General features: G+C 49.1%; 1 protein-coding gene across 2 annotated transcripts in view; it reads left to right on the forward strand.

The window, feature by feature from the left end:
• The first annotated feature begins 9,338 nt into the window (after positions 1-9,338).
• The window catches only part of ANKDD1A (ankyrin repeat and death domain containing 1A), a 42,517-nt gene continuing 30,484 nt past the window's right edge, over positions 9,339-21,371 (forward strand). For both annotated transcript variants that reach the window (XM_045067449.1, XM_045067450.1), the window contains exons 1-3: positions 9,339-13,270; positions 15,329-15,427; positions 18,734-18,832. In XM_045067449.1, the coding sequence (XP_044923384.1) occupies positions 13,175-13,270; positions 15,329-15,427; positions 18,734-18,832 (294 nt within the window). In that variant the 5' untranslated portion in view covers positions 9,339-13,174. The remainder of the gene's footprint in view (positions 13,271-15,328; positions 15,428-18,733; positions 18,833-21,371) is intronic.

The raw sequence follows: 21,371 nt of genomic DNA on the forward strand, positions 1-21,371 counted from the left end.
CCCGTGTGTCGACCGCAGGAACTGCAGTTGGGCCGAACGGAGAAGTTGCGCAGCTGGAGAAGCTGCTTGAGCGGCCGCCGCCTGACTTTCGCCCTTGTCTGGCTCCTCCAATCCCGCATGCCTGCTTGCTCTGGTTTCTAGGGTTGCCCCCAAAGCGCTTTTCTTCCCGGAGAGCGCGCGCACGCGCGCGCCTGCAGCCGGGGTGCCCTAGGGACTCACACGGCAGCGCCACGTGGACCACCCAGTTCGCCTTCGGAGAGAGGCATGCCGGGATTCCACTCGCCTGTTTTCAGTGTGTCCTTGGGAGAGTCATTAACCTCTGCACTTCGCTTGCCTCCTCGGTAAAATGGAGCTTAAATTTACTGCGTCTTACTTCACAGGGTTGTCCAGACGATTCAGCGGGTTAGGTGGCAGGTAATGATTACCACCATAATAAGTCACTCGCTGTGTGCCAGGGACTGCTTTAGGCATTTTGAAAGGACCCTATAGAAAAGTATCACCCATAGATGAAGAAATTGAGATTTAATGATTTGCCCAGAGTCAAATGGCTGGAGAGTAGCAGAACGGCGACCAGACTCAGGAATATGAGTACACAAGGGATGGGAAGTGTGGGTGGGGTCCAAGGTTTGTAAGTTTAGGGGGGTGCCCAGAGGCCTGAAAAATAAAACAGCCAGCCTTCGTTAATCAATGCTTTCTTGCTCTAATGAATTATTCATCCCATCTTAGTATCATGCTTGCTTGGGCAGGGAACTAAAAGACCATCCAGGCTGACTTCCTTGTGAAGATAGGGAGAGACTTCTCCAGGGTCACATGGCTGGGCAGAGCAGAACAGAGCTGGACCTCAGTCCTAGCCCTATGCTGGGGCTGCTTCCCCCTTTCCTTCCCCTCTGGGTAAGCAACACTCAAACTACCCACTCCGTACTGGCACTTCTCCAGGGGCTGCCCACTGGCCACTCCTGACCTTACTTGGTAAGAACCTTCTGCCATTCCCCTCCTTCTCCCTTCTCCAGGCATTCCAGGCCTCTCTCCCCTGAAGGACTAATGGCTTCCAAGTGCTGACACATGACCAGTAAATATTTTGCCATTGTCTCTGTGTATGTAACTTTTTTCCTTTTGTTAGAATGGGGCTAGCTGGGGGACCTGGGTGGCTCAGTCGGTTAAGCAAGCATCTGCCTTGGGCTCAGGTCATGATCCCACTGCCTTTTGCTCAGGTTGTGATCCCAGGGTCATGGGATCAAGCCCTGCATCAGGCTCCCTGCTCTGCCGGGAGCCTGCTTCTTTCCCTCTGCTGTTCCCTCTGCTTGTACTCTCTCACGCTCACTCTCTCTCACATAAATAAATAAATAAATAAAATCTTAAAAAAAAAAGTGGGGCTAGCTATGGTAGCTACACTTGTGGTGAGCATACATATAAATTGTATAAACTCATCAGATTGAAATTAATGTAACATTGTGTGTCAGCTATCCTCAACTATACTCAACTATACAAAGAAGGAAAGAGAGAGAAAGGGGCTTATATATAAATATAATATATAATGAGTGATTTCTAGTGTCATCTTTGGGCATATGAATCATGGATGTATTTTTCCTTGTTTGTATTTTAAATTTTCTTTGGTAATGAACAACCATCACTTTATGAGTAAGACAAGAAATAAAACTTGTTTCAAAATCCTTTCAAGAAAAAGGCCAACAATAATAAAGAAAATGAGCTAGAAATAAGAATGGATTGTTCTCAGGAAAAAAATGAAAATGGTTTTTAAACATAGGCAAGATCACTGACTTTGTTCGTAATGACAGAAATGCAAATTAAAACTACATACATGGGCTGCCTGCTCAGCAGGGAGTCTGTTTCTCCCTGTCCCTCTGTCCCTTCCCCTGGTCATGCTCTCTCTCTCTCTGTCAAATAAATAAAATATTTATTTTAAAAGATAAAATAAAAGATTTTATTTATTTATTTGACAGACAGAGAGCACAAGTAGGCAGAGAGGCAGGCAGAGAGAGTTGGGGGAAGCAGGCCAAGCAGAGAGCTCGATGCAGGACTTGATCCCAGGATCCTGGGATCACGACCTGAGCAAAAGGCAGTGGCTTAACCCACTGAGCCACCCAGGCACCCAAATAAAATCTTTTTAAAAAGTTATACTGAGTTACCATTTTTTACCTATCAGATTGGCAAAAATCCAAGTTTGACAGGATGTCCTATTGGGAAAGTTGTGAGGAAACAGGCATTCTCATATGTTGCTGATGGAATACAAAACAATACAGATTCTGTGGAGGGCATTTGGCAATTGCTAGCAAAATCACATTTGCATTTACCCTTTAACACAGCAACCCTGCTTCTAAGAATAGATCCCATAGATGCAGTGGTTAATAAAAAAAGCCAAATGATACATGCATGAGGCTATTCATTGTAACTCTACTGTAATAGCCAAAGATTGGAAATAGGGCAGGTGCCATCAGAAGGCACTGGTTGGCTAAGCCACACAATGGAGGACTCTGAGGCAGCAAAAAGAACAAGGAAGATCACAACAGACCATTGCAGAGAGATCACCTGGGTGGGTTTTTCGGTGGGTAAAGGATGTGGGTGTCCACAGTAGGCAAATCTGTAGAGATAGAGGGTAGATTAGTGGTTGCCTGGGGCTCTGGTGGTGACAGAGGTGGGGGCAGTGAGAGCTAAAAGGTATGGGGTTTCTTTTTTTGGTGATGAAAATGTTCTAAAATTGAATGGTGACGAGAATACAACCCTGAACAATACTAAAAACCACTGAATTGTACACTTATATGTGTGGATTGTATGGTGTGTTAGATCTCAAACTTGTCAAAAAAAAAAGGCAAAAGGCAAAATGAGACAACTGTGTATAATATGCTATTGTAGGAAAGGGAAAGTATATATCTATGTCATGTCACATATACATATATATGATTTAAATTAAACAATATAAGGGTAAGCAACAACAACAGAAAAGGTTATTGTGTTGGTCAGGATTCAGTTAGAGAGCAGAATCACTCTAAGATTACAGGATGGGGGCTTTATCATAGCAATGTGCTTTGCACGATTGTGGAAGGAGCTGGTGAAGACAGTGACTGCAAGGGGAGGGAATCAGAGGAGTCACTAGCCGGTCAGTCTGAGAAACCCAGTATGTCTAGCTGCCCAAATGGATCCACAGCGGAAGGTGCAGGGGCCTCTGTTGGAAGCTGTGTCCTCTACATAGAGGATGCCCCTGGGTCTGCCTCTGAGCATCGGTGGTAGCCAGGGGCTGCTTTGGTCAGTAGGATCATCAGAGGGGAAGAAAAACTAGATGTGAATGAAGGAGAGCAAGAACCAACTGGAAACTGCTGGGCTATGACAACTGACCGTGACAACCTTCAGAGACTTGACTTTGAAACTATAAATATTTTACATAATTATTAAACAAAATTAACGTTTAAAAAAGCAAAAATGAAACAAACTTCTGATTTTTTTTCTCCAAACCTATGCTATGTTGAGTTGGTGACATAACCACACAGGTAGGAACTATCCCAAGTGATCTCAAAACAGTAATGTGATTATAAGCCCTTAGTGGGATATATTCAAATGACAAGAAAATCCTTTTTACTTTTAAGTAGGCTTCACGCCTATCAAGGAGCCCAACATGAGGCTTGAACTCAAGACCCTGAGATCAAGACCTGACCTGGGATGAAGAGTCAGACCAACTGAGCCACCCAGGCACGCTCCCTCTGCCCCCTTTTCAAGTAAACCTTTCATTCAACATGGGGCTGAAACTCACAACCCTGAGATCATGAGCTGCACGCTCTAGGGACTGAGGCAGCGAGGGGCCCCAACGAGACAAACTTTTAAAAATACTTCAACAGTGTTCAGGAATCATATTGTTGGTTTTTATGTTGGAATTGTTATTCTGAAACTTTTGTGAGTATATTGTGGTTAAAGTGAACGACGAATTATGTTGCCATCACTGAGAAGTGGGACTTCCAACATAGGAGAAAGAAAATACAGATGTAATTTTTATAACATTAGGTAAAAACCCTGTTGTCTTGAATTTGAGCTTATAGTCATTCAGTGATGAGTATGAACTAGTGATGCATTTTATCAGGAAACAAACAAATGAGACATTTCCTAGCTCTATCCACTGGAAGTTCCTAGAAATAAGACCAACCCAGTAGCAATGATCATCCCTAGTGCCCAGACTGTGGTCTCTCGATATCTTTCCCGCTAAAAGGACCCAAGACTCCTTGGGTCTAGAAATGGCTGATTCTAGGTCTGGGGCTGGGAATGGGCTGGATCAACCTGGAGTATCTTGTCACACCAGAAGCAGGGAAGCTGTTAAAGACTACTGTGGTTGACACAAAAAGGTTTAGTCTCCGGTTTGGCCAAAGAGGCCATAATTTGAGCGTCAATAAGGAAAATAACTTCAGAGGGTTAAACACAGTGAATATGGGCGAATATGAATTTACTTCAATATAATGCAGGGGAGAGAAGGATGTTAACCAAGACAGTTAGCAGCTGAACCTGGATGATAGATATACGGGGTTCATCATATTATTTGCTCTACTTTTATGTATATTTAAATTTTCTATAGTATTCTTTTTTTTTTTTTTACAAAATTCCTATCTCTTAGATAAGGCAAATATGGCAAAATTATATGTGATACTATTCTTTCAACTTTTCTGTAGATTTGAAAATTTTCTAAGTAAAACATTAAGAGAAAAAAAAAATCTGTCTTGATACTTTTGCCTCAGCAAGAAGCCTCAAATCTCAGACCTAGGGTCCAATGCCTTGGAAAATAATGCAAGTCTTTTTTTTTTTTTTTAAGTGGGAAGGAATTCAGGAAAGTTCAGATTGTTAAAAAAGAAAACCATAGGCCCAAGATGGTGTCACTTTTGCTCAGTCAAGACACCAAACAGCAGCTGAATACCTAACCTAAGTGCAGTTTCAACCTCCCGCAGAAACATAGTCTCTGTTAAATCAGTCAGGGATTTTCTGGTCAGCACCAATGAGGTAATCTGTCACATGAGCCCTCTCCTTGCTTCCAACAATCCTTTCTTTTCTTTTGTGAGTAACATCCTTGTCCCACCCGCCTTCCTGTAAAAATGACAGACAAAGCACATGTCTCCCTTCATTGATGGAAGCCCTGAAGATGTAGGTTTGAAGTTCCAAGTGGTCCTTGCAAGGAGTCCAGATACTGTTAGGTTTTCCTCCTAGCTCTGACCTTGCTGGATTTGGGGACTGCTACATTTGGTGCTCTGAGACCATAACATTTCTCTCAGTTCCAAAGAGCTACTAAAAATGGAGCCTAAGTTCTGGGTTGTGAGGCAGCTCCCTGAGGCAAAAGAATCAAGACAAAGACATGATTTTCTCTCTCTCTCTCTCCTTTTTTTTTTTTTTTTACAATTTTATTTATCTATTAGAGAGAGATCACGAGCATGGGGGAAGGGAAGAGGGAGAAGCAGACTCCCCGCCCAGCATGGAGTCCAATGTGGGATTCCATCCCAAGACCCTGGGATCATGATCTGAGGCCAAAGGCAAAAGAGGCTTAACCTCCTGAGCCACCCAGGTGCCCCGATTTTTTTTCTCTTAATTTTTACTTAGGAAAATTTCAAATCTACAGAAAAGTTGAAAGAATAGTACCATATATTAATATTTTACTATAGCTGCCTTATCTAAGAGATAAGAATTTTGTAAAAAAAAAAAAAATTACTGTAGGGGCGCTTGGGTGGCTCAGTGGGTAAAACCTCTGCCTTCAGCTCAGGTCATGATCCCAATGTCCTGGGCTTGAGGCCCGAATCAGGCTCTCTGCTTGGCGGGGAGCCTGCTTCCTCCTCCTCTCTCTCTCTGCCTGCCTCTCTGCCTACTTGTGATCTCTGTCAAATAAAATGAACAATTTTTTTTTTAATTACTGTAGAAAATTTCAAATATACATAAACATAGAGCAAATAATATGATGAACTCCATGCTAGTCTGGTGTTCCGTTTGAGTATGAAATGATGAGCAATGAACTCTGAATAGGAATAGGGAGACCCAGTGTTATTTGTGTGTCCCAGAGTTACAGATTGTGACTGCTCGGGAGGCAAAGGCTGCTCGAAGAGGGACAGTGTGGGTAGCGATGGCAAAACTAACATTGGAAGATGCACACTTAAGCCCGTCCAAAAATGACAAAGAACTAATTGTGGAAAAGGAAATGTCAAGTGCAAAGATCCTGAGGCAGGTCAGGGAAAATTTCATTCTGCTGAAAGGAATTTAACAAGTTTAATTTTGTTTTTTCCTCCCCCAGGGAAAGAGGGCTTCAGCTACCTTCATTTGACTCAATCTGTTCTTGACTGATTGATTTGTTGATTAGGTTCTTCTTATCTCTTCACTCAGGCAAAGCTGCCCTGCGGGCAAAGCATCCTGTGATGGGAACCAAAACTACCACCCCCTCAAGCAATAAGGACTGCCCTGATGACTGCAAGCCTCCATGACCAACCCCACAACAGTGACTGACCTGACCTTTACTGCCCACCTGCACGTACCCACTGACTTTTGCCCCACATTTTCCTTATTTAAACTTACAAGTATTCTCAGCACTAAGAGATGGTCTGTGGGTTGCTGGCCTGTGGTCTTCTGGGTGTTGGCCTCACGGAAATTAATTCCTTCCTGGTTTCATCCTCAGTCATTTCTCTGCCTCTGGATTTTGTCAGTGGCCAGGGGACGAATCTGGTCTGCTTGGGACCCCTGGAGTCAGGTGCCCTCACAACTTTAGGCCCCAGCTACATGAGGACTGAAAAAAAAAAAAAGACATTTGAAATGATGTGCATCATTACTAAGCTAAATAGAGCTCATAAATGAGTATCATTGACGTTATTTTTCCACAGTCAAACCAAGTTTTCCATCACTTTGATATTTCCACCTTGTTTCTAGTAGATGTTAAGGTCAATCACGTCCCTCTGTCACACACACTCATACAGGTCCTGTAGCCACCTCACATGCCCTACACCCAGCCCTAGCACTATGCTCTCAGGCTCTCTCTCCACCTCTGTTGACTGTGATGGTCTCTGATTTACCTCTTCTGTCCCCCAACCCCACAGTCCCTTTAGCATTAGGGAAGCAGCATGTGTGTGTGGAACTGTCTTCTTTGAGAATGACCTGGGGATCATCAGAGTGAGCGAGCACTTGAGTGAGTAAGGGGGTGTGTATGTGGTGTGTGGGGGGTGAGATTGAGGGCTGGAGAAGCAGGGTGAAAGTGGGCTCTGCATACCATCAGGGAAGGAAAAAGGCAGAGCCAGGGTTTGGTTCCCCCAGCTACCTCCCTCCAAATATCCCTCCCAAGATAGAGTGGTATGAACACCTAAGGCTCTGGGGCCTTGTCCAAAGTGGCCCATCAGATTTTGCATCTTACTCCCTTGTTCATTGAACCATGGTAGCTTTAATAAAAATGCAACTTTTCTACCCTTTCCCAGTCATCGTGTAAAATTTAAGTCCCGACGATGGCTTCCTGTACTCTTCATTCTCACTGTGTATCCCAAGATATGAGTATCCTAGTTGAGATGCAAAAAGCAGCAGCCACTTCATTCTGCCAGCCCAGAGCTATGGCTATCACTGACGGCAAGTGGGCAGGTGTGCCAGCCACCCGCTCCCTGGCACCTCTGCATCCATCTGGGAGGCCAGGGCTTAGAGAGAGAAACTGCCTGATGCCTGTGGCTTTGACTCCATCAGAATCTTCTCAGCCTGCCGGATGCTCAGGTTCTGGCTCTTGAACGAGACCACCTTGAATGAGAAGCCTGGCTCTGCCCTTTACCGATGTGAGTAGGGAGAATTATTTACTCTCTTGTGCTTCAGTTCAGTCTCCATAATATGGTGATGCCCATTTCACATAGGATGGTTTGGGGTACAAAATGAGATAATTCACACAAAGTGCTTAGCTTGAAGCTCACTAAGCGTTACTTATTATCATTATGTTATTATTCCCAAAGGCCATCCCAAATACTTCCTCCTCCAGGAAGACTCTTTGAACTTACAATAATGACTGAAAATTATTACCAGAGAACTAGTAATAGTTCCTTGTCTTGGGGTAGAGATGCCTGGGACTCCAGGATCCCTAAATCTAAAGGGCCGTAAACGCCTTCAAGCCAAAAAGGCAAAGAAGAGAAGACATGGACAGCCCCCAGGGGTCTGAAGTGCAACCCATTCTGATATGTTTAATGTGTATCTTTTTGTTTGTGTCTTTGCAATCTCTATTGTCTTGTGTGTATGCATTTATTGATATTGTGTTATAGTTCTCACTGGGTTGTACTTTTTCAGCTCAGCAGTGGGTGTTTAAATCTGTGTTGTGAACACACCTGGTTGTAGAGGGTGCTTTTAGATAACAGGCTTGAGCAAGGCCAAAGCCCCCCCCCCCAAGGACCACCAGGCTGAATGCAGACAGGCTCATTAAGTCACCCACCTCCAAATAGCCCTAAGGCATCAACGTGCTACTTAAAACCAGGCACAATTACCAAAAAAGGGAAAACTCCTATACATCCCCATACTTCCTCACTCCGCCCTTTAACTATAGGTTCTTGCCACCACATGTGGTGTCCCCTTTATTGTCCTTGCAATGTATCCAATAAAGTTCTCTCTATTTTGTTCTGCCTTGGTGAATTCTTTCAGGGCCTGTGTCCCCAGCCCGCACCCAGTCCCCAAGCTGCATCCTGGTTCCTCATTTCTCTAGTTGCATAGTCACACTTTACCCACCCACTCCCTCAGTGCAGAAGCTCAAGTCTCCTTCAACTTCCAGCCACCACGAAACAAGGCAGCAAGAAATGTCCTTTTTTTTTTTTTTTAAGATTTTATTTATTTATTTGACAGAAATCACAAGTAGTCGGAGAGGCAGGCAGAGAGAGAGAGAGAGGGAAGCAGGCTCCCCGCTGAGCAGAGAGCCCGATGAGGGACTCGATCCCAGGACCCTGAGATCATGACCTGAGCCGAAGGCAGCGGCTTAACCCACTGAGCCACCCAGGCGCCCCAAGGAATGTCCTTTTACATGTCCTTTTCTGAGACTGGAAGGGAAAAGTTGCATTCTAGGGTCAAAGTTCGCTGTGTTCAGTTTCCCTCATGACTACGGGACTGTTTTCCAGAATAACTCCCACCATCCGTCCACCTGGCTGTGACAGCTCCTCGCTGCTGCCAAGGTTTGGAATTATCCAGCTTTCTGATTTTGCCAGTCTAATTGGTGTGATACCTCATTGTCATTTTAACTTGTATTTTTCTGATCATGAATAAATCTGCCCATCTCTTCATATGCTTACAGGCTTGCTGGGGTGTCTGTGGAGTCTGACTTTCAGTGTCTGGTGGCAGCTGAGCAGGCTCCTGAGCGCCGAGGATGGGGCCTGCAGGAGGCCTTACACGAATGTAAGGCGTCTCTATGGCGTCCAGAGGAACGCGCCGAGGAGGCTGGGACAGCTCCTTGGGCAGACACGCCTACGGGGACCTAAGGAGCCCGGAGTGGCCCCGCTCCGCTGGCCTCCCGTGTGAAAGGCGCGGAGCGGTGGGCAGGTCGAGGGAGCCGGAGGAGGCACCTTCATTCTGGTTCGGGACGTGGGGAGGGGCCGCAGCAGCTGCGCCCACGTCGTGCTCCAGGGTCCAGGCAGGACCGAAAGCTCCGGAGAGGCGGCCGCCACGCGCACCTCCGCGCTCCCGGTAGCCCCCGCGTCCCGACCCCTGCTCAGCGCCCCCTCCCCTCAGCTCGCGGCGCCGCGCCCACGCGGACACGCAGCGGGGCAGAAGCGCGCGCCTGGGCTGCGGAACGGCGGCATGGAGGAGCCCCTGGCGTGGGAGACCGACGGCCGTGAGTCGGCCGCGCGGTGGGGTCTGGGGGCGGACGCGGGCAGAGCCCAGAGGAGTCCCGCACGCCCGCGGGGGTGCAGGAATCCGCGATTGGCGCTGTCCGCGCGGCCACCTCGGTCATGGGCTTCTCTATGGCGTCCAGAGGAACGCGTACGGGACCAGGGGGAGGGACACTGGCCGCGCGTCCGGGACTCGGCGGCGCCACGGGTCCGAGGAGCAGGGAGCTGCCGCCGCGGAGACAGTAGCTAGAGGTTTATGCGAATGAGAAGGTCATGCGATCCTGTATTGAGTACTTAATTTATGTGCTAGGCGGAGCCTGGGCAGGGATGCTATTTGATCTTCACAGACGCCCTGCGGGTTGGATCTATTGTTATGGCCATTTTGCAGAAGAGAAAGCCGAGGCACAGGATGGTTAAATAAGTTAGCCAAGGTCACACAGCCTTTAAGTGGTAGAAATGCTGAAGGCTCCTGCTCTCCCTGAATGCTGGGGTTGGGTAGGGGAATGAAGGCTATACCGCATGGGAAACTGAAAACCAGAGGAGCTGTGGTGTGCCGCAGGTGGGATGAGCTCACGGCACAGCATTCCTCAGGGAGTATGCTCAGTGCCAGGGCCTCTAGGCCGGGTAGTGGCATCCGGTGGGCATGTGGGCATCAGCCGGCCTAAGAGGCTTTGGCTGCACTCCCTGGGAGAGAGGGAGGAGGACTGGGCTAGTGTCCTCCCTGGGATGGGTGGGGGACGGCGAGGGGCTCTATAGAGGTGCTGTTTCAAAGGGTGCAGGGTTCTTCCTGGGTCAGAGGATGACTTGAGTGGCCCATAAAGAATGTGCAGCTATGGAGTATTGGGATGTGTGGGAGGGAATTCTGGGCAGAGGAGGCAGCATGGGAAAGGTCTCCAAGGCCAGAGCACAGTGTGTATTGGATGTGGACAGAAAGAAGATGCATGGGTTGAGGTGGATGGAAGGGAAGAGATTATGCCTGATTTCACTGGTGCCTTGCAGGGTCTGCTTGCTCTCACTCACACTCAGTGCCCGTTTGCCAACACAAACCAGGCCACTTCCAGGCTTCAGCTAAGAGAAAGGGAATCAGAGCTGGAAGAGATCTCTACAGATGATTTTCTTCACCTTCCTGCAGTTTTACAGCTGAAGAAACCGAGGCCTCCAAAGGGGTACATGGCTAGCCTGGGATCCTGCTGCTAGAAAGTGGCACAGTGGGTACCAGAATCCCTGCTTCTCTAAGCTCACACCTGAAGTGGAGCTCTTTTCCCCAACCTGGATCATGGTGTTGTTCAGCCAAGAGGTTAAGGAAACAAAAGCTCAGGACTTAGTGCTTCCTGAAGATATTTGAGAGATTCTTCCAGTAGAGCCCTCTCTTCCCCTATAGGAAAGGCATCCTCTTTAGAGGTGGGAAAGGGCGGAGCTAGCAATGGAGACCGCACTTGGAAGGTGGTGTTTTCTCACTCCCCTGAAATATTGACCTGAAGCTGCCTTCCGCTCAGTGCCTCCTTCCCACCATTTACCTGAGCTTGTGGTTTGATTTTCCAGGGGCCTAATGAGTCTTAACTGGGAGAGCATCTTATAGTTGAAAGGCCCCTGAAGAGATTTAATGATTTGTATGTCATTCATTCATTCAACAGATGTGTGCCAGGGCCCGAATTTGGGGATACAGCAGTTAACAAATCAGACAAAAATCTCCCCTGTCATGGCTTATAACAGTGGGGGAGGGGGAGAAGACAGTGAACCTAGTTAAGTATGTAAGTATAGCATATGTCTGTGGTAAGGGGTGCTATGGAGAAAAAGAATGTAGGGAGGTGGCTTGGGAGGATGCTTTCCTTGGTTGGGATTTCTTGGACCCTGAATTGAAGGAAGCCCCAGCTGGAGGGACACCAGAATGTATTCTCTGACCCTTTACCTTACAGGATTCATAGTGATGATGATGTTGGCACTATTTGCTAGATACCATAATAGGGGCTTTTCATATCTTATTATCTAATCATTACTACAATCCTACAGGGCAGCTCACGTTCCCCATTTTGCAGATGAGGGAACTGAGCCACAGGATAATTAAGTCACAAGGCCGGGAGACCTGGAAGTGACTCGCCAGAGTTGAACCTAGAGCCATGTGATTGCCCTGGGCCAGCAGCTCCCGAAGACCCTAGGTTGTATCTGTAAGGCCTCGAAAAACCCAAGACCCTCTCCATATCTGGAAAGCATATCTGGAAAATGGATGGCAGGCTTATCTGTCACTGAGCTCATGCTAGCCTTCCCTGCCCAAACACTGGACACCTCTCCTTAGATATACAAAGGGGCTGAATCTGGACATTCACATTGGACCAGACACACAGGATATGGGTTTGGCAGCAATCAGACCACAGATTATCTGTCCTGTAATGACCATGCAAAGGTCTAGCAAATATTTGTGCCTTGTGCTAGTATGTCTAAGCCTTTCTGGGGGAGGGACAGGCATCTATTAGTCTGTTATGTGTCACTCATGGAAAGAGAGTTTTATGGATCCCTCCCTGCTGTGAGCTGTAGGTGGGTCAGCAAAGGTCAGATGTGGCCAAGGTCACCAAGGAGTTTGCGGTCCAGCCAAGAACACCAGACATGCTCACAAGCCAAGAGCAGTCAGGATGATGGCAGTGTGGGGGTCTGGTGAGATGAGCCCAGGATGTCACCAGGCCTGGGTCCTCCTGGCCTGGCCACCACCCTCTGAACCCACCACTGTCCCTGGCAGACCTCAGAGCTCTCTATAGTCTGAGGTAATGATGCAGTGTTGAGGCAAGGGGAGCCCTGAGAGAAGGCAAATCAGGGTGGGCCACACGGCTGTGTGTGAGAGGTGATGGCTGGTCAGGATTGGGGATGAAGGGAGAAGAAATGGAGGGACAAGGACAAAGAAGCCAGGTGAGCGTGCCTCTGGCCTTGCCCGAGCCTGATGAAGTAGATGGCTCAGTACCTCCTGGCTGCCTTCTTCACTGGACACAGCCAGAGAAAAGGTAGTTATTAACTCCAGTGGGAATGAATTCCATCCCTTCCTTAAGAGCTGCTCTTGGGGTCATGAAAACTGGATGATGGGGGACCTCTGTGGGCCGTGATGGGCACACACCTGGCTCCCGTGGACAGTCTTACTGTCCCATCTTTAGGGTTTTGCTAAGTCCTGGTTATGTGGACTTGGGGTGAATTAGTGAAGAAAAGCAGCTTGTCTGGGGAAGTCCCTAACATCCGAAGGGAGGAGCGGCATCTCCACCTGAGTCCGAGTCCGAGCTGGAAGAACCCCTGCCAGGGAAACATTCCAGGCAGGGAGGAGCTGTTCACCCTTCCTCCTTGCGCCGTGTGAGGACCCTGCCCCTCATCCCTCATCCCCTTTTCTGCCCTTAGTGCTTCCAATGGAGAGGCAGCTCCATGAGGCCGCCCGACGGAACAACATCGGGAGGATGAAGGAACTGATGGAGAGGAGAGTCAACATCAGGGCCAGAAACCACGTTCGTAAAGGGGCTCTTCCCAATCGGGAGGCTTGGATAGGAATAGTGCCTGCCGCAGTGATCGCAGTGACAATTCCACACGGGAGAAACAGTTCATGGAGCCCAAGGCAGAAGCATTTGCATGTTTTAACTTGGGGGAGGCTCAGATTGTCCACATTGTCTCAAGGTCTTAGCGGTCTTACCTGAGGTCAGGGTTAGGCCTCCCAGCTGGGCTTGGGCAATTTGAGATCTCATACTCTTAACTCCTGTCACCCATCTGAAAGGCACACCCAAGGAACAAAGATTAGAGTCAGGATGGCAGGGGTTGAAGGCCAGGAGACAGATGGACAGACAAATGGACAGAGAGGGGCAGAAGCCTGGAGGAACAAAGATGGAGTGGTGCCCATGATTAGAAGTCCAGGAGTCCAAGACTATGAGAGGCCAGACCAAGAGAGGCTGAGCATGTGCAAGGAAGCAATTTAGCAGTTCAGTTTTCTGAGCACCCACTGAGTGTGTAAAACTGTTGTGGGCTAGGTGATCCCCAGGGGTCAAAGACCAGGTAGGGAGGCAGACCCAGCCCATGGATCAGGCCGCAGGGCAGGCTACACTTGGGGTGGTCCATAGCCCTGCTGGAGGAGGAGGTGGGGAGAAAAGCCATTCCTTCTGACAGGGGCGGGGTAGTGGGGGAGATACTGGTGAGAGGCCCGGGTGCCATGCAGGGTAGCTTCTCTCTTCCTTGAGCTTCTGGGTTCCAGGCTTGTCTTAGAGGAGATGCTGGCCTGGGTGGGAGGTCAGTGGAGGCTGAAGGGGTTGGATGCAGGATTCCTGACTGTAGCAGAGGCTGCTCTGTATGGGGTGACATGACAGGTGTGTTACCTGGGTCTTCCGAGCTTGTCCAAGGCTCAGTAATAGTAACAGGAATTCTCAGGTGCATCTGGTGCGGTTTGGTTTTCAGAGCACTCCGCCACCTGTTTCCTGGTGGTCGTCCCTCAGCCCTGGAGAGGTGGGGGAGGCAGGAAGTGTCGGTCCTATTTGTAGATCAAGACAGACACAGATGAGTATAGCAAGTCACTATACAAAACAGCGTTTTATTCATAACTGGAGCCCCAGTATCCACTGGACAAACACTTGCACAGAAACAGGGACTTGTAGGATGACAGGATACTAAGGCCAGATCCATTCATTCATCCGTCCATTCATTCATTCATTCATTCGGTCAGTCAGTTATACGAAAGGGCTCCCCCTGGGTCGACACTGTGCTAGGTGCTGGGGACCAAGCAGAGCCCACAGCAGATGTGGTTCCTGCACTCTTGGAGCTGACTGGTTGGGGAGAAGACAAAGTGAACAGAGTCTCACAAACAGTTCATTCCCACTGTGATAAGCTGAGAGCATGTGGAGGCCAGAGGGAGCCCGGCCCCCCTGCTGCAGTCAGGCAAGGCTTCTCAAAGAAGTGGGATTTTTGCCAGGTGAAGACAGGCAGAGGGGACAGTAGGGGCAGAAGCTCTGAGGAAGAAAGACCACACAGAAAATTAGTGTTTCCTTTTGTTGTCCCCTGATAAGCTAAAAACTACGGTTCGTGGGCTGGTGGAGGCAGGATTCCCCCAGTCTTGCTCAGATGTGCCGAGGCCAAAGACCGTGATGACTTCCAGGGTGGTCTCACCATGGGGTGCAGGATCAGGCCCCTTCAGCCCATTCTGAAGGAAGGAGGGGACAGGACCTAGGCAGTCAGGGGGCCCTCAAGGACTAGGGCAGTAATCTTCTGACAAGTGGCTGTCCAGCAGGAGCAAAGACAGGGCAATGGGGAGTAGTCTGGCATTTCTGAGTTGTGGTGGGCAGGGCCTAGGGTCAGGAGTTTGTCCCAAGAGCTGTGGGAAGCTCTGAAGTTTTAGTGGGGGATGGATGGGTGTAGTCATGGTGTCTGACTACATTCGTTTCAGCTGCTTCCATGTGGAGGAGGAGGAGGGGGCCTGAGTGTCACCACCAGATCGGCTGTCCTGCAGCTGGAGAGATGGGGGGGGGGAGTGGGGGACTGGCCAGGCAGGCAGCTGGTGCCTCAAGCTCTCCTGTCCCTCCTGGCAGGTAGGCAGGGTGGCCCTGCACTGGGCTGCAGGCGCCGGGCACGAGCCAGCTGTGCGGCTGCTCCTGGAGCACAAGGCTGCTGTGGACGACGAGGATGCGGTATGGGACCCTCATGCAGGCGCCCCTGTGCCTGTGTGCGTGTCTGTCTGTCTGTGTGTCCCAGGGTCGGGGAGGAGCACCAGCGCTCCCTCTGGGTCTGAGTCCACGGTCATGGTGGAGGGTGCGCTGATCCGCAAACACAGGACGCAGGGTGGACAGGGAATCCATCTTCAGGGGCCAGTGACACACACAGACCAGTTTCCCCCTATACAGCCCTAAAGATCTCTTCATTTTCTAGAGTTTTGTAGTTCTCAGAGAGCCTTCTCAGTCCCTCAGGATACCATGTGAACAGGGAGAGAGGCGGGCTGTAGAACTGATAATTGGATGGATTGATAAAGGACTTATTTATTTTTTTTTAAAGATTTTATTTATTTACTTGACAGAGAGAGATCACAAGTAGGCAGAGAGGCAGGCAGAGAGAGAGAGGAGGAAACAGGCTCCCCGCCGAGGGACTCGATCCCAGGATCCTGAGATCATGACCCGAGCCGAAGGCAGTGGCTTAACCCACTGAGCCACCCAGGCGCCCCGATAAAGGACTTATTAATAAAGCCATCAGGAGAGGGAACTCTCACGATATGCCACAAGGCTGTGGCCTGGCTAAGGCTTTAACCAGCGACCTGGATGAGGACGAACAGTCTGGGGCTGCTGGGTGGCGCAGTGGGTTAAGCAACCAGCTCTTGGTTTCCGCTCAGGTCTGATCTCAGGCTGGTGAGTCAGCCCTGAGCTGGGCCCTGTGGCAGACTGTGCTCCACATGGAGTCTGCTTAAGCTTCTTTCTCCCCCTGCCCTTTCTGCCTGTGAACTCTCTCTCTCTCTCAAATAAATAAATAAATCTTAAAAAAAAAAAAAAAAAAGAAGAAGACTGACAGTCTTACTTAACAAATTGACAGGCAACACCGTGCTGAGAGGGAGCAGTGACAGGGTCTACAAGATCATCTCTATAGGTTTAGGGAAAGGAATATATTTAAGAGTCTGAATCAAACATTTTTTTAAAGAATTACAAACTTCCTGCAGAGATATACCTTTCCCGGAAATACTCTTCTTTGCCTTGGCCTCTCTCTGCTCCCAGGCCCCAGCATGAGGGAGAGCTTGATGACCAGCTGGGGCTCTGGCTGAGGCAGCAACATCTACCTTCCCACTTCTAGCCCCATCTCTCTGCATTTGCTTGGGCCTCATTTAGAGGTGACTCTAGAATAAAAATGTCTGGGATCCTTAGCCTGAGTTTCCTGATAAAATACTGGAATCTCATGCAACCGGCCTTTGCCCACGGAGTCCCTCCATGATCACTGCTGTGCTCTGTTATTTCTTCCTTGAGAGAATAAGTGAGGAAAAAAGATATGCCGGAGACAGAAAGAGACAGCCACCTGGGTGGCTCAGTTGGTTGAGCGACTGCCTTTGGCTTAGGTCATGATCCCGGCATCCCAGGATCGAGTCCTGCATCAGGTTTCCAGCTCCACAGGGAGTCGGCTTCTCCCTCTGACCTTCTCCCCTCTCATGCTCTTTCTCACTGTCTCTCTGAAATAAGTAAATTAAATCTTAAAAAAAAAAAAAACAGTGCTTTTATAAATCTTCTGTTTCCTTTGCAAATAGAAGTATATATATTACATATAAATAAGAAAGATTTTACTTATTTATTTGTCAGAGGGAGAGAGTGAAAGGGAGAAGCAGACTCCCTGCGTAGCAAGGAGCCCGATGAGGGACTTTATCCCAGGGTCCTCGGATCAAGACCTGAGCCGAAGGCAGACGCTAATAAGTATATTTTGAAAACTAAGGAATAAGTATATTTTGAAAACTAAGAAAGCTGATGGGCATGCCTACTTTAGATAACAGAAGGGTGGAGGGGTAACAAGAGAGGGAGATCCTCCTGTTGGGGGAAGGTCTTAAGGGATATGCCACAGGGCTCTGTCCTGGACACTTCTTGGAACTAGGACATGGAAATCTCCCTGGGGTTCCCACTGACAGGAAGCTCTGGCTCCCATGACTCTCCTCCCCCAGCCAGCCCTGAGCGTTGACCCTTTTCATTCCCTGGCTCCTGTGGGCTTCTCCCTGTGGACTCTGCCCTGTGAGTACTCATGCTTTCCCTCAGCCAGCCAGCCCACAGTCGCTGTAATTCTCCCCAGTGCGGGGTCATAGGCAGAACCCATGAGGGCAGAGGTCAGTGCAGAGGCTCTCAAGATCCCGGAGCACTTCACAGGTGTTGAGGAAGGGGGAAGGGCATCCTGCAAACAGGTGCCGGGCCACCCTCGGAAAAGGGCCCAGACATTCTCTCAATGGCCGCAAAGGGCCTGTGGGCTGGAAGGCACAAGGATGCAGATTTCAGTGCAGAGTAAGGAGGGAATTTATTACCGTGAGCAGTGTTTGTCAGTGTTTGACTCTCCTATAGGACAGCCTCCAGGCGGATGGCTTGTGCCTGCAGAAGTGCCTGTCTGCAGGCACAAGCCATCCGCCTGGAGGCTGTCCTATAGGAGAGTCAAACAGTGGTTCCCAAACACCAGTCTTCACCAGCCACAGCAAACCAGAAAATAAGAACAATGTAGTATGTTTTTCATGAAGTTGTATTTGCAAAGAGCATACTCTGAGATTAGTTTCTCCCCAATTTTTTTATGTTAAAATGTTCCTTCTTTATTAAATGATGGGGAGAATAGATGGTAGCTGTTATTTATTTATCCATCCATCCATCCAGAGACAGCATGAGTGGCGGAGGGACTAAGGAAGAGGGAGCAAGAGAAGCCCAAGCAGGCTCCACACCCAGCGCAGAGCCTGATGTGGGCGTCTCATGACCCAGGAGATCATGACCTGAGCAGATATCAAGAGTTGGATGCTTAACCGGCTGAGCCACCCAGGCACCCCTATTTTAAAATTTTATTTAGCAAAAACAAAAGTTTGCAATAGTGTCTCAGCCTCTTAAAAAAATGCCACGGAGGGACACCCGGGTGGCTCAATTGGTTACGTGTCTGCCTTCTGCTCCGGTCAAGATCCCAGGGTCCTGGGATTGAACCTTGTGTCCAGCTCCCTGCTCCGTGGGGAATCTGCTCTTCCCTCTCCCTCTGCCTCCACCCCGACCCCCACTCGTGAGCTCTCTCTCTCTCTCTCTTTCTCTCAAATAAATAAATACAATCTTTTCAAAAATTTAAAAAATAAAAAAATGCCATGGTTTTTACGTTCATTAAGCTTAGCGACTCTCTGGCTTGGGTGGCACTTATGGTCCCTTACGGTTGTATGATTTTCAGTGCAGACATGGGCCCAGGTGGCACAGCCACACCTGCTCACATTCACCTCAACTCCTCCCCCTTGTCCTCTCCCCCAGTTTGGGATGAACGCGCTTCTCCTGTCTGCCTGGTTCGGCCACTTACAGATCCTCCAGATCCTGGTCAACTCTGGGGCCAAGATCCACTGTGAGAACAAGGTAAGGCCTCAGTGGGGAGCCCCCTTGCTCTCTGAGTCCCTGCCCCCTCTGTTCCCCTGCCCTGCTGCACTGGCCTGCCCCCACCTCTGCCATCTACCCCCCTCTTCCCCCTCCTTCTCCCCACATGGCTCTGCCGTCCCAGCTTGCCCCACCTTCTGAGGACCCTCCAGAAGCCCCAGCTGAACTCAGCCTGTGAAGTTGGGGTACTTGCTGTTTCCACTGGGGCTGGGAGAGGTGCTCGGGTGCCTTTCCTGTCAGCATTAAAAGCCTCTTTCTTCTAGTGCCCCTGACCCATGACCACTCTATTATGTTGGGACAGTCCCTGTCCCTCTGGGCAGCCTCCTTATTCACACAGGAGAAATCAAAGTAACACCCTCAGAGGGTGGTTAGAAGATTTCACGAGAGAGGCTGGGGCCTCCTCCCACCTCCCGCTCGGCCCTGGCCCCCTTGTGGTGCGGTGAGGTGGAAGGAGTAAAGTTCTGGTTGCCAAACCCTGGGACCTTGGGCAAATTACGTAAGCATCCTGAGCCTCAGTTTCCCCTTGGAAAATGGGGGTGCTAGTCCTCACCTCTGAGCTGGGGGAGCAGCTCAGTGTTGTGTGTGAAGTGTTTGGCTCAGTGCCTGCATGTTAGGGAGCCTGGTGCTCCCGCGCTGCTCACCCGGGTGCTCCGGGAGGAAGGAAGGCCCAGGGAGTCAGAGTGCCAGGGATCCCAGCACTGGTGTCTTACCTTTTCGGGGGTCAGTGGTCCTTATGAAAACGCAAAATTTCTGGACCAGAGCTGTCAGCCAGGAGTTCTCAATCCGGGTCCTTAGAGAAAATTCAAAGTGGAGGAAAAAAAGGACATTTCTGTTTTCATTAACTTCTACTTAAAAATTGAGCATTTTTTTCTTTCAATGATGAAAGAATGCAAGAGTGGAAGGGGCATGGTCTCTTGAGGCCACAGCTGGGAAGTCACGATACCATTTCCACCATATTCTATTGCTCGGAGCCCATTGCCTTGCCAGCCTGGCTTCAGGGGATGGAGAATATTGGATCCCCTCCACTCCCCTTGTTGGGTAGAGTAGCACAATCCTGTTGCTTTGGGTTTTTCCAGGGGTGGGAGAAATAGTTGTGGCCTTTTTTTTTTCCCCAAAACTTTATTTATTTATTTGACAGAGAGAGAAAGATCACAAGTAGGCAGAGAGGCAGGCAGAGAGAGAAGGGAAAGCAGGCTTCCTGCTGAGCAGAGAGCCAGATGCAGGGCTCCATTCCAGGACCCTGAGACCATGACCTGAGCGGAAGGCAGAGGTTTAACCCACTGAGCCACCCAGGCGCCCCAGTTGTAGCCATCTTTGCAAGTGGTCCCTCCAACTACCTTTCTGTCCCTTGTTCAAGGTCCTCCCTGGAGGTATTCAGCCCACTTGCAAAGGAGCCTTGAGCCAGGCCATGGCTGGGCCACAGTCCCTTTGGCCCTGGAGATTTTTTTTCCCTGCTATTTACCTGACTCTGCTTTGCCAGGGAATGGTGATATCTAGAGTTTTACTAAACTGTAGACTGCATGAAAATTTCAGCAATTTTCCCATGAATGTCCTATGAAGTATTTAGTCATCTTGTCTCCTTACTCTCCTCCGATCTTGCGATAGTTTCTGTCTATCCTTGTTTTTCACGACCTTGACGCTTTTGAAGAGTTCCAGTCGGGCATTTTGTACGCTGTCCTTTAATTCCGGTTTGTCTGATATTTTTCTCATGATTAGATTCTCATGATTAGATTGGGGAAAGAAAACCAGGGGTTAGGTGTCTTTCACTGTCTCCTATCAGGGTGCATAGGACACTGCCCAGTGACAAAGCAAACACTAATTAATTAAGTAACTCTGTGCCCAACATGGGGCTTGAACTAATGACCCCAAGATCAAGAGTCACATGCTTTTCTGACTGAGCCAGCCAGGTGCCCCCAAAATGTAAACAGTTTGGTAGTAAGTTTGATGTCCTTTAATCAGAAGAAAAAATTTCCTGGGTGGAGGGACTATAGCCCTTCAAAGCAGTTGAACACTCTTCTCGAGGGATTTGGGGCAAGAACGAATTTCGCAGAGACCCAAAAGCAACAACCCAGAAATGGCAGGACTGGCTGCTAGGGGAATTTCCTTGTAAGGCGGACAGGTTCTGTTTTCTAGGGTAGGGGCTAGTTAGTACCGCTGAATGTGTGTTAGGTTGTCACTGGTGTATGTTCCTATAAGTGCAGGCTGAGGTAGATTTATATACATAGATCGATAGATAGATAGATTTGAGAGAAAGAGAGAACACAAGCAGCAGTGAGGAGCAGAGGGAGAGAGAGAAGCAGACACCATGCTCACTGAGCAGGGAACCTGACAAGCAGGGTTAGAGCCTCGGACCCTGGGATCATGACCTGAGCTGAAGGCAGGTATTTAACTGACTGAGCCACCCAGGTGCCCTTGAAGTAGGTTCAGATTTGTGACCTGGGCCAGGTCACTGGGCAGCCTCTATTTTGTAGGTCTTGATAGAAGAGATATCAGTAACAATATGGCCTGTCACTGGTGATGT

This window comes from Mustela putorius, unplaced genomic scaffold (genome assembly GCF_011764305.1).
Source record: "Mustela putorius furo isolate JIRA1106 unplaced genomic scaffold, ASM1176430v1.1 tig00003896_pilon_pilon_pilon, whole genome shotgun sequence".
NCBI classification, from domain to species: Eukaryota; Metazoa; Chordata; class Mammalia; order Carnivora; family Mustelidae; genus Mustela; species Mustela putorius.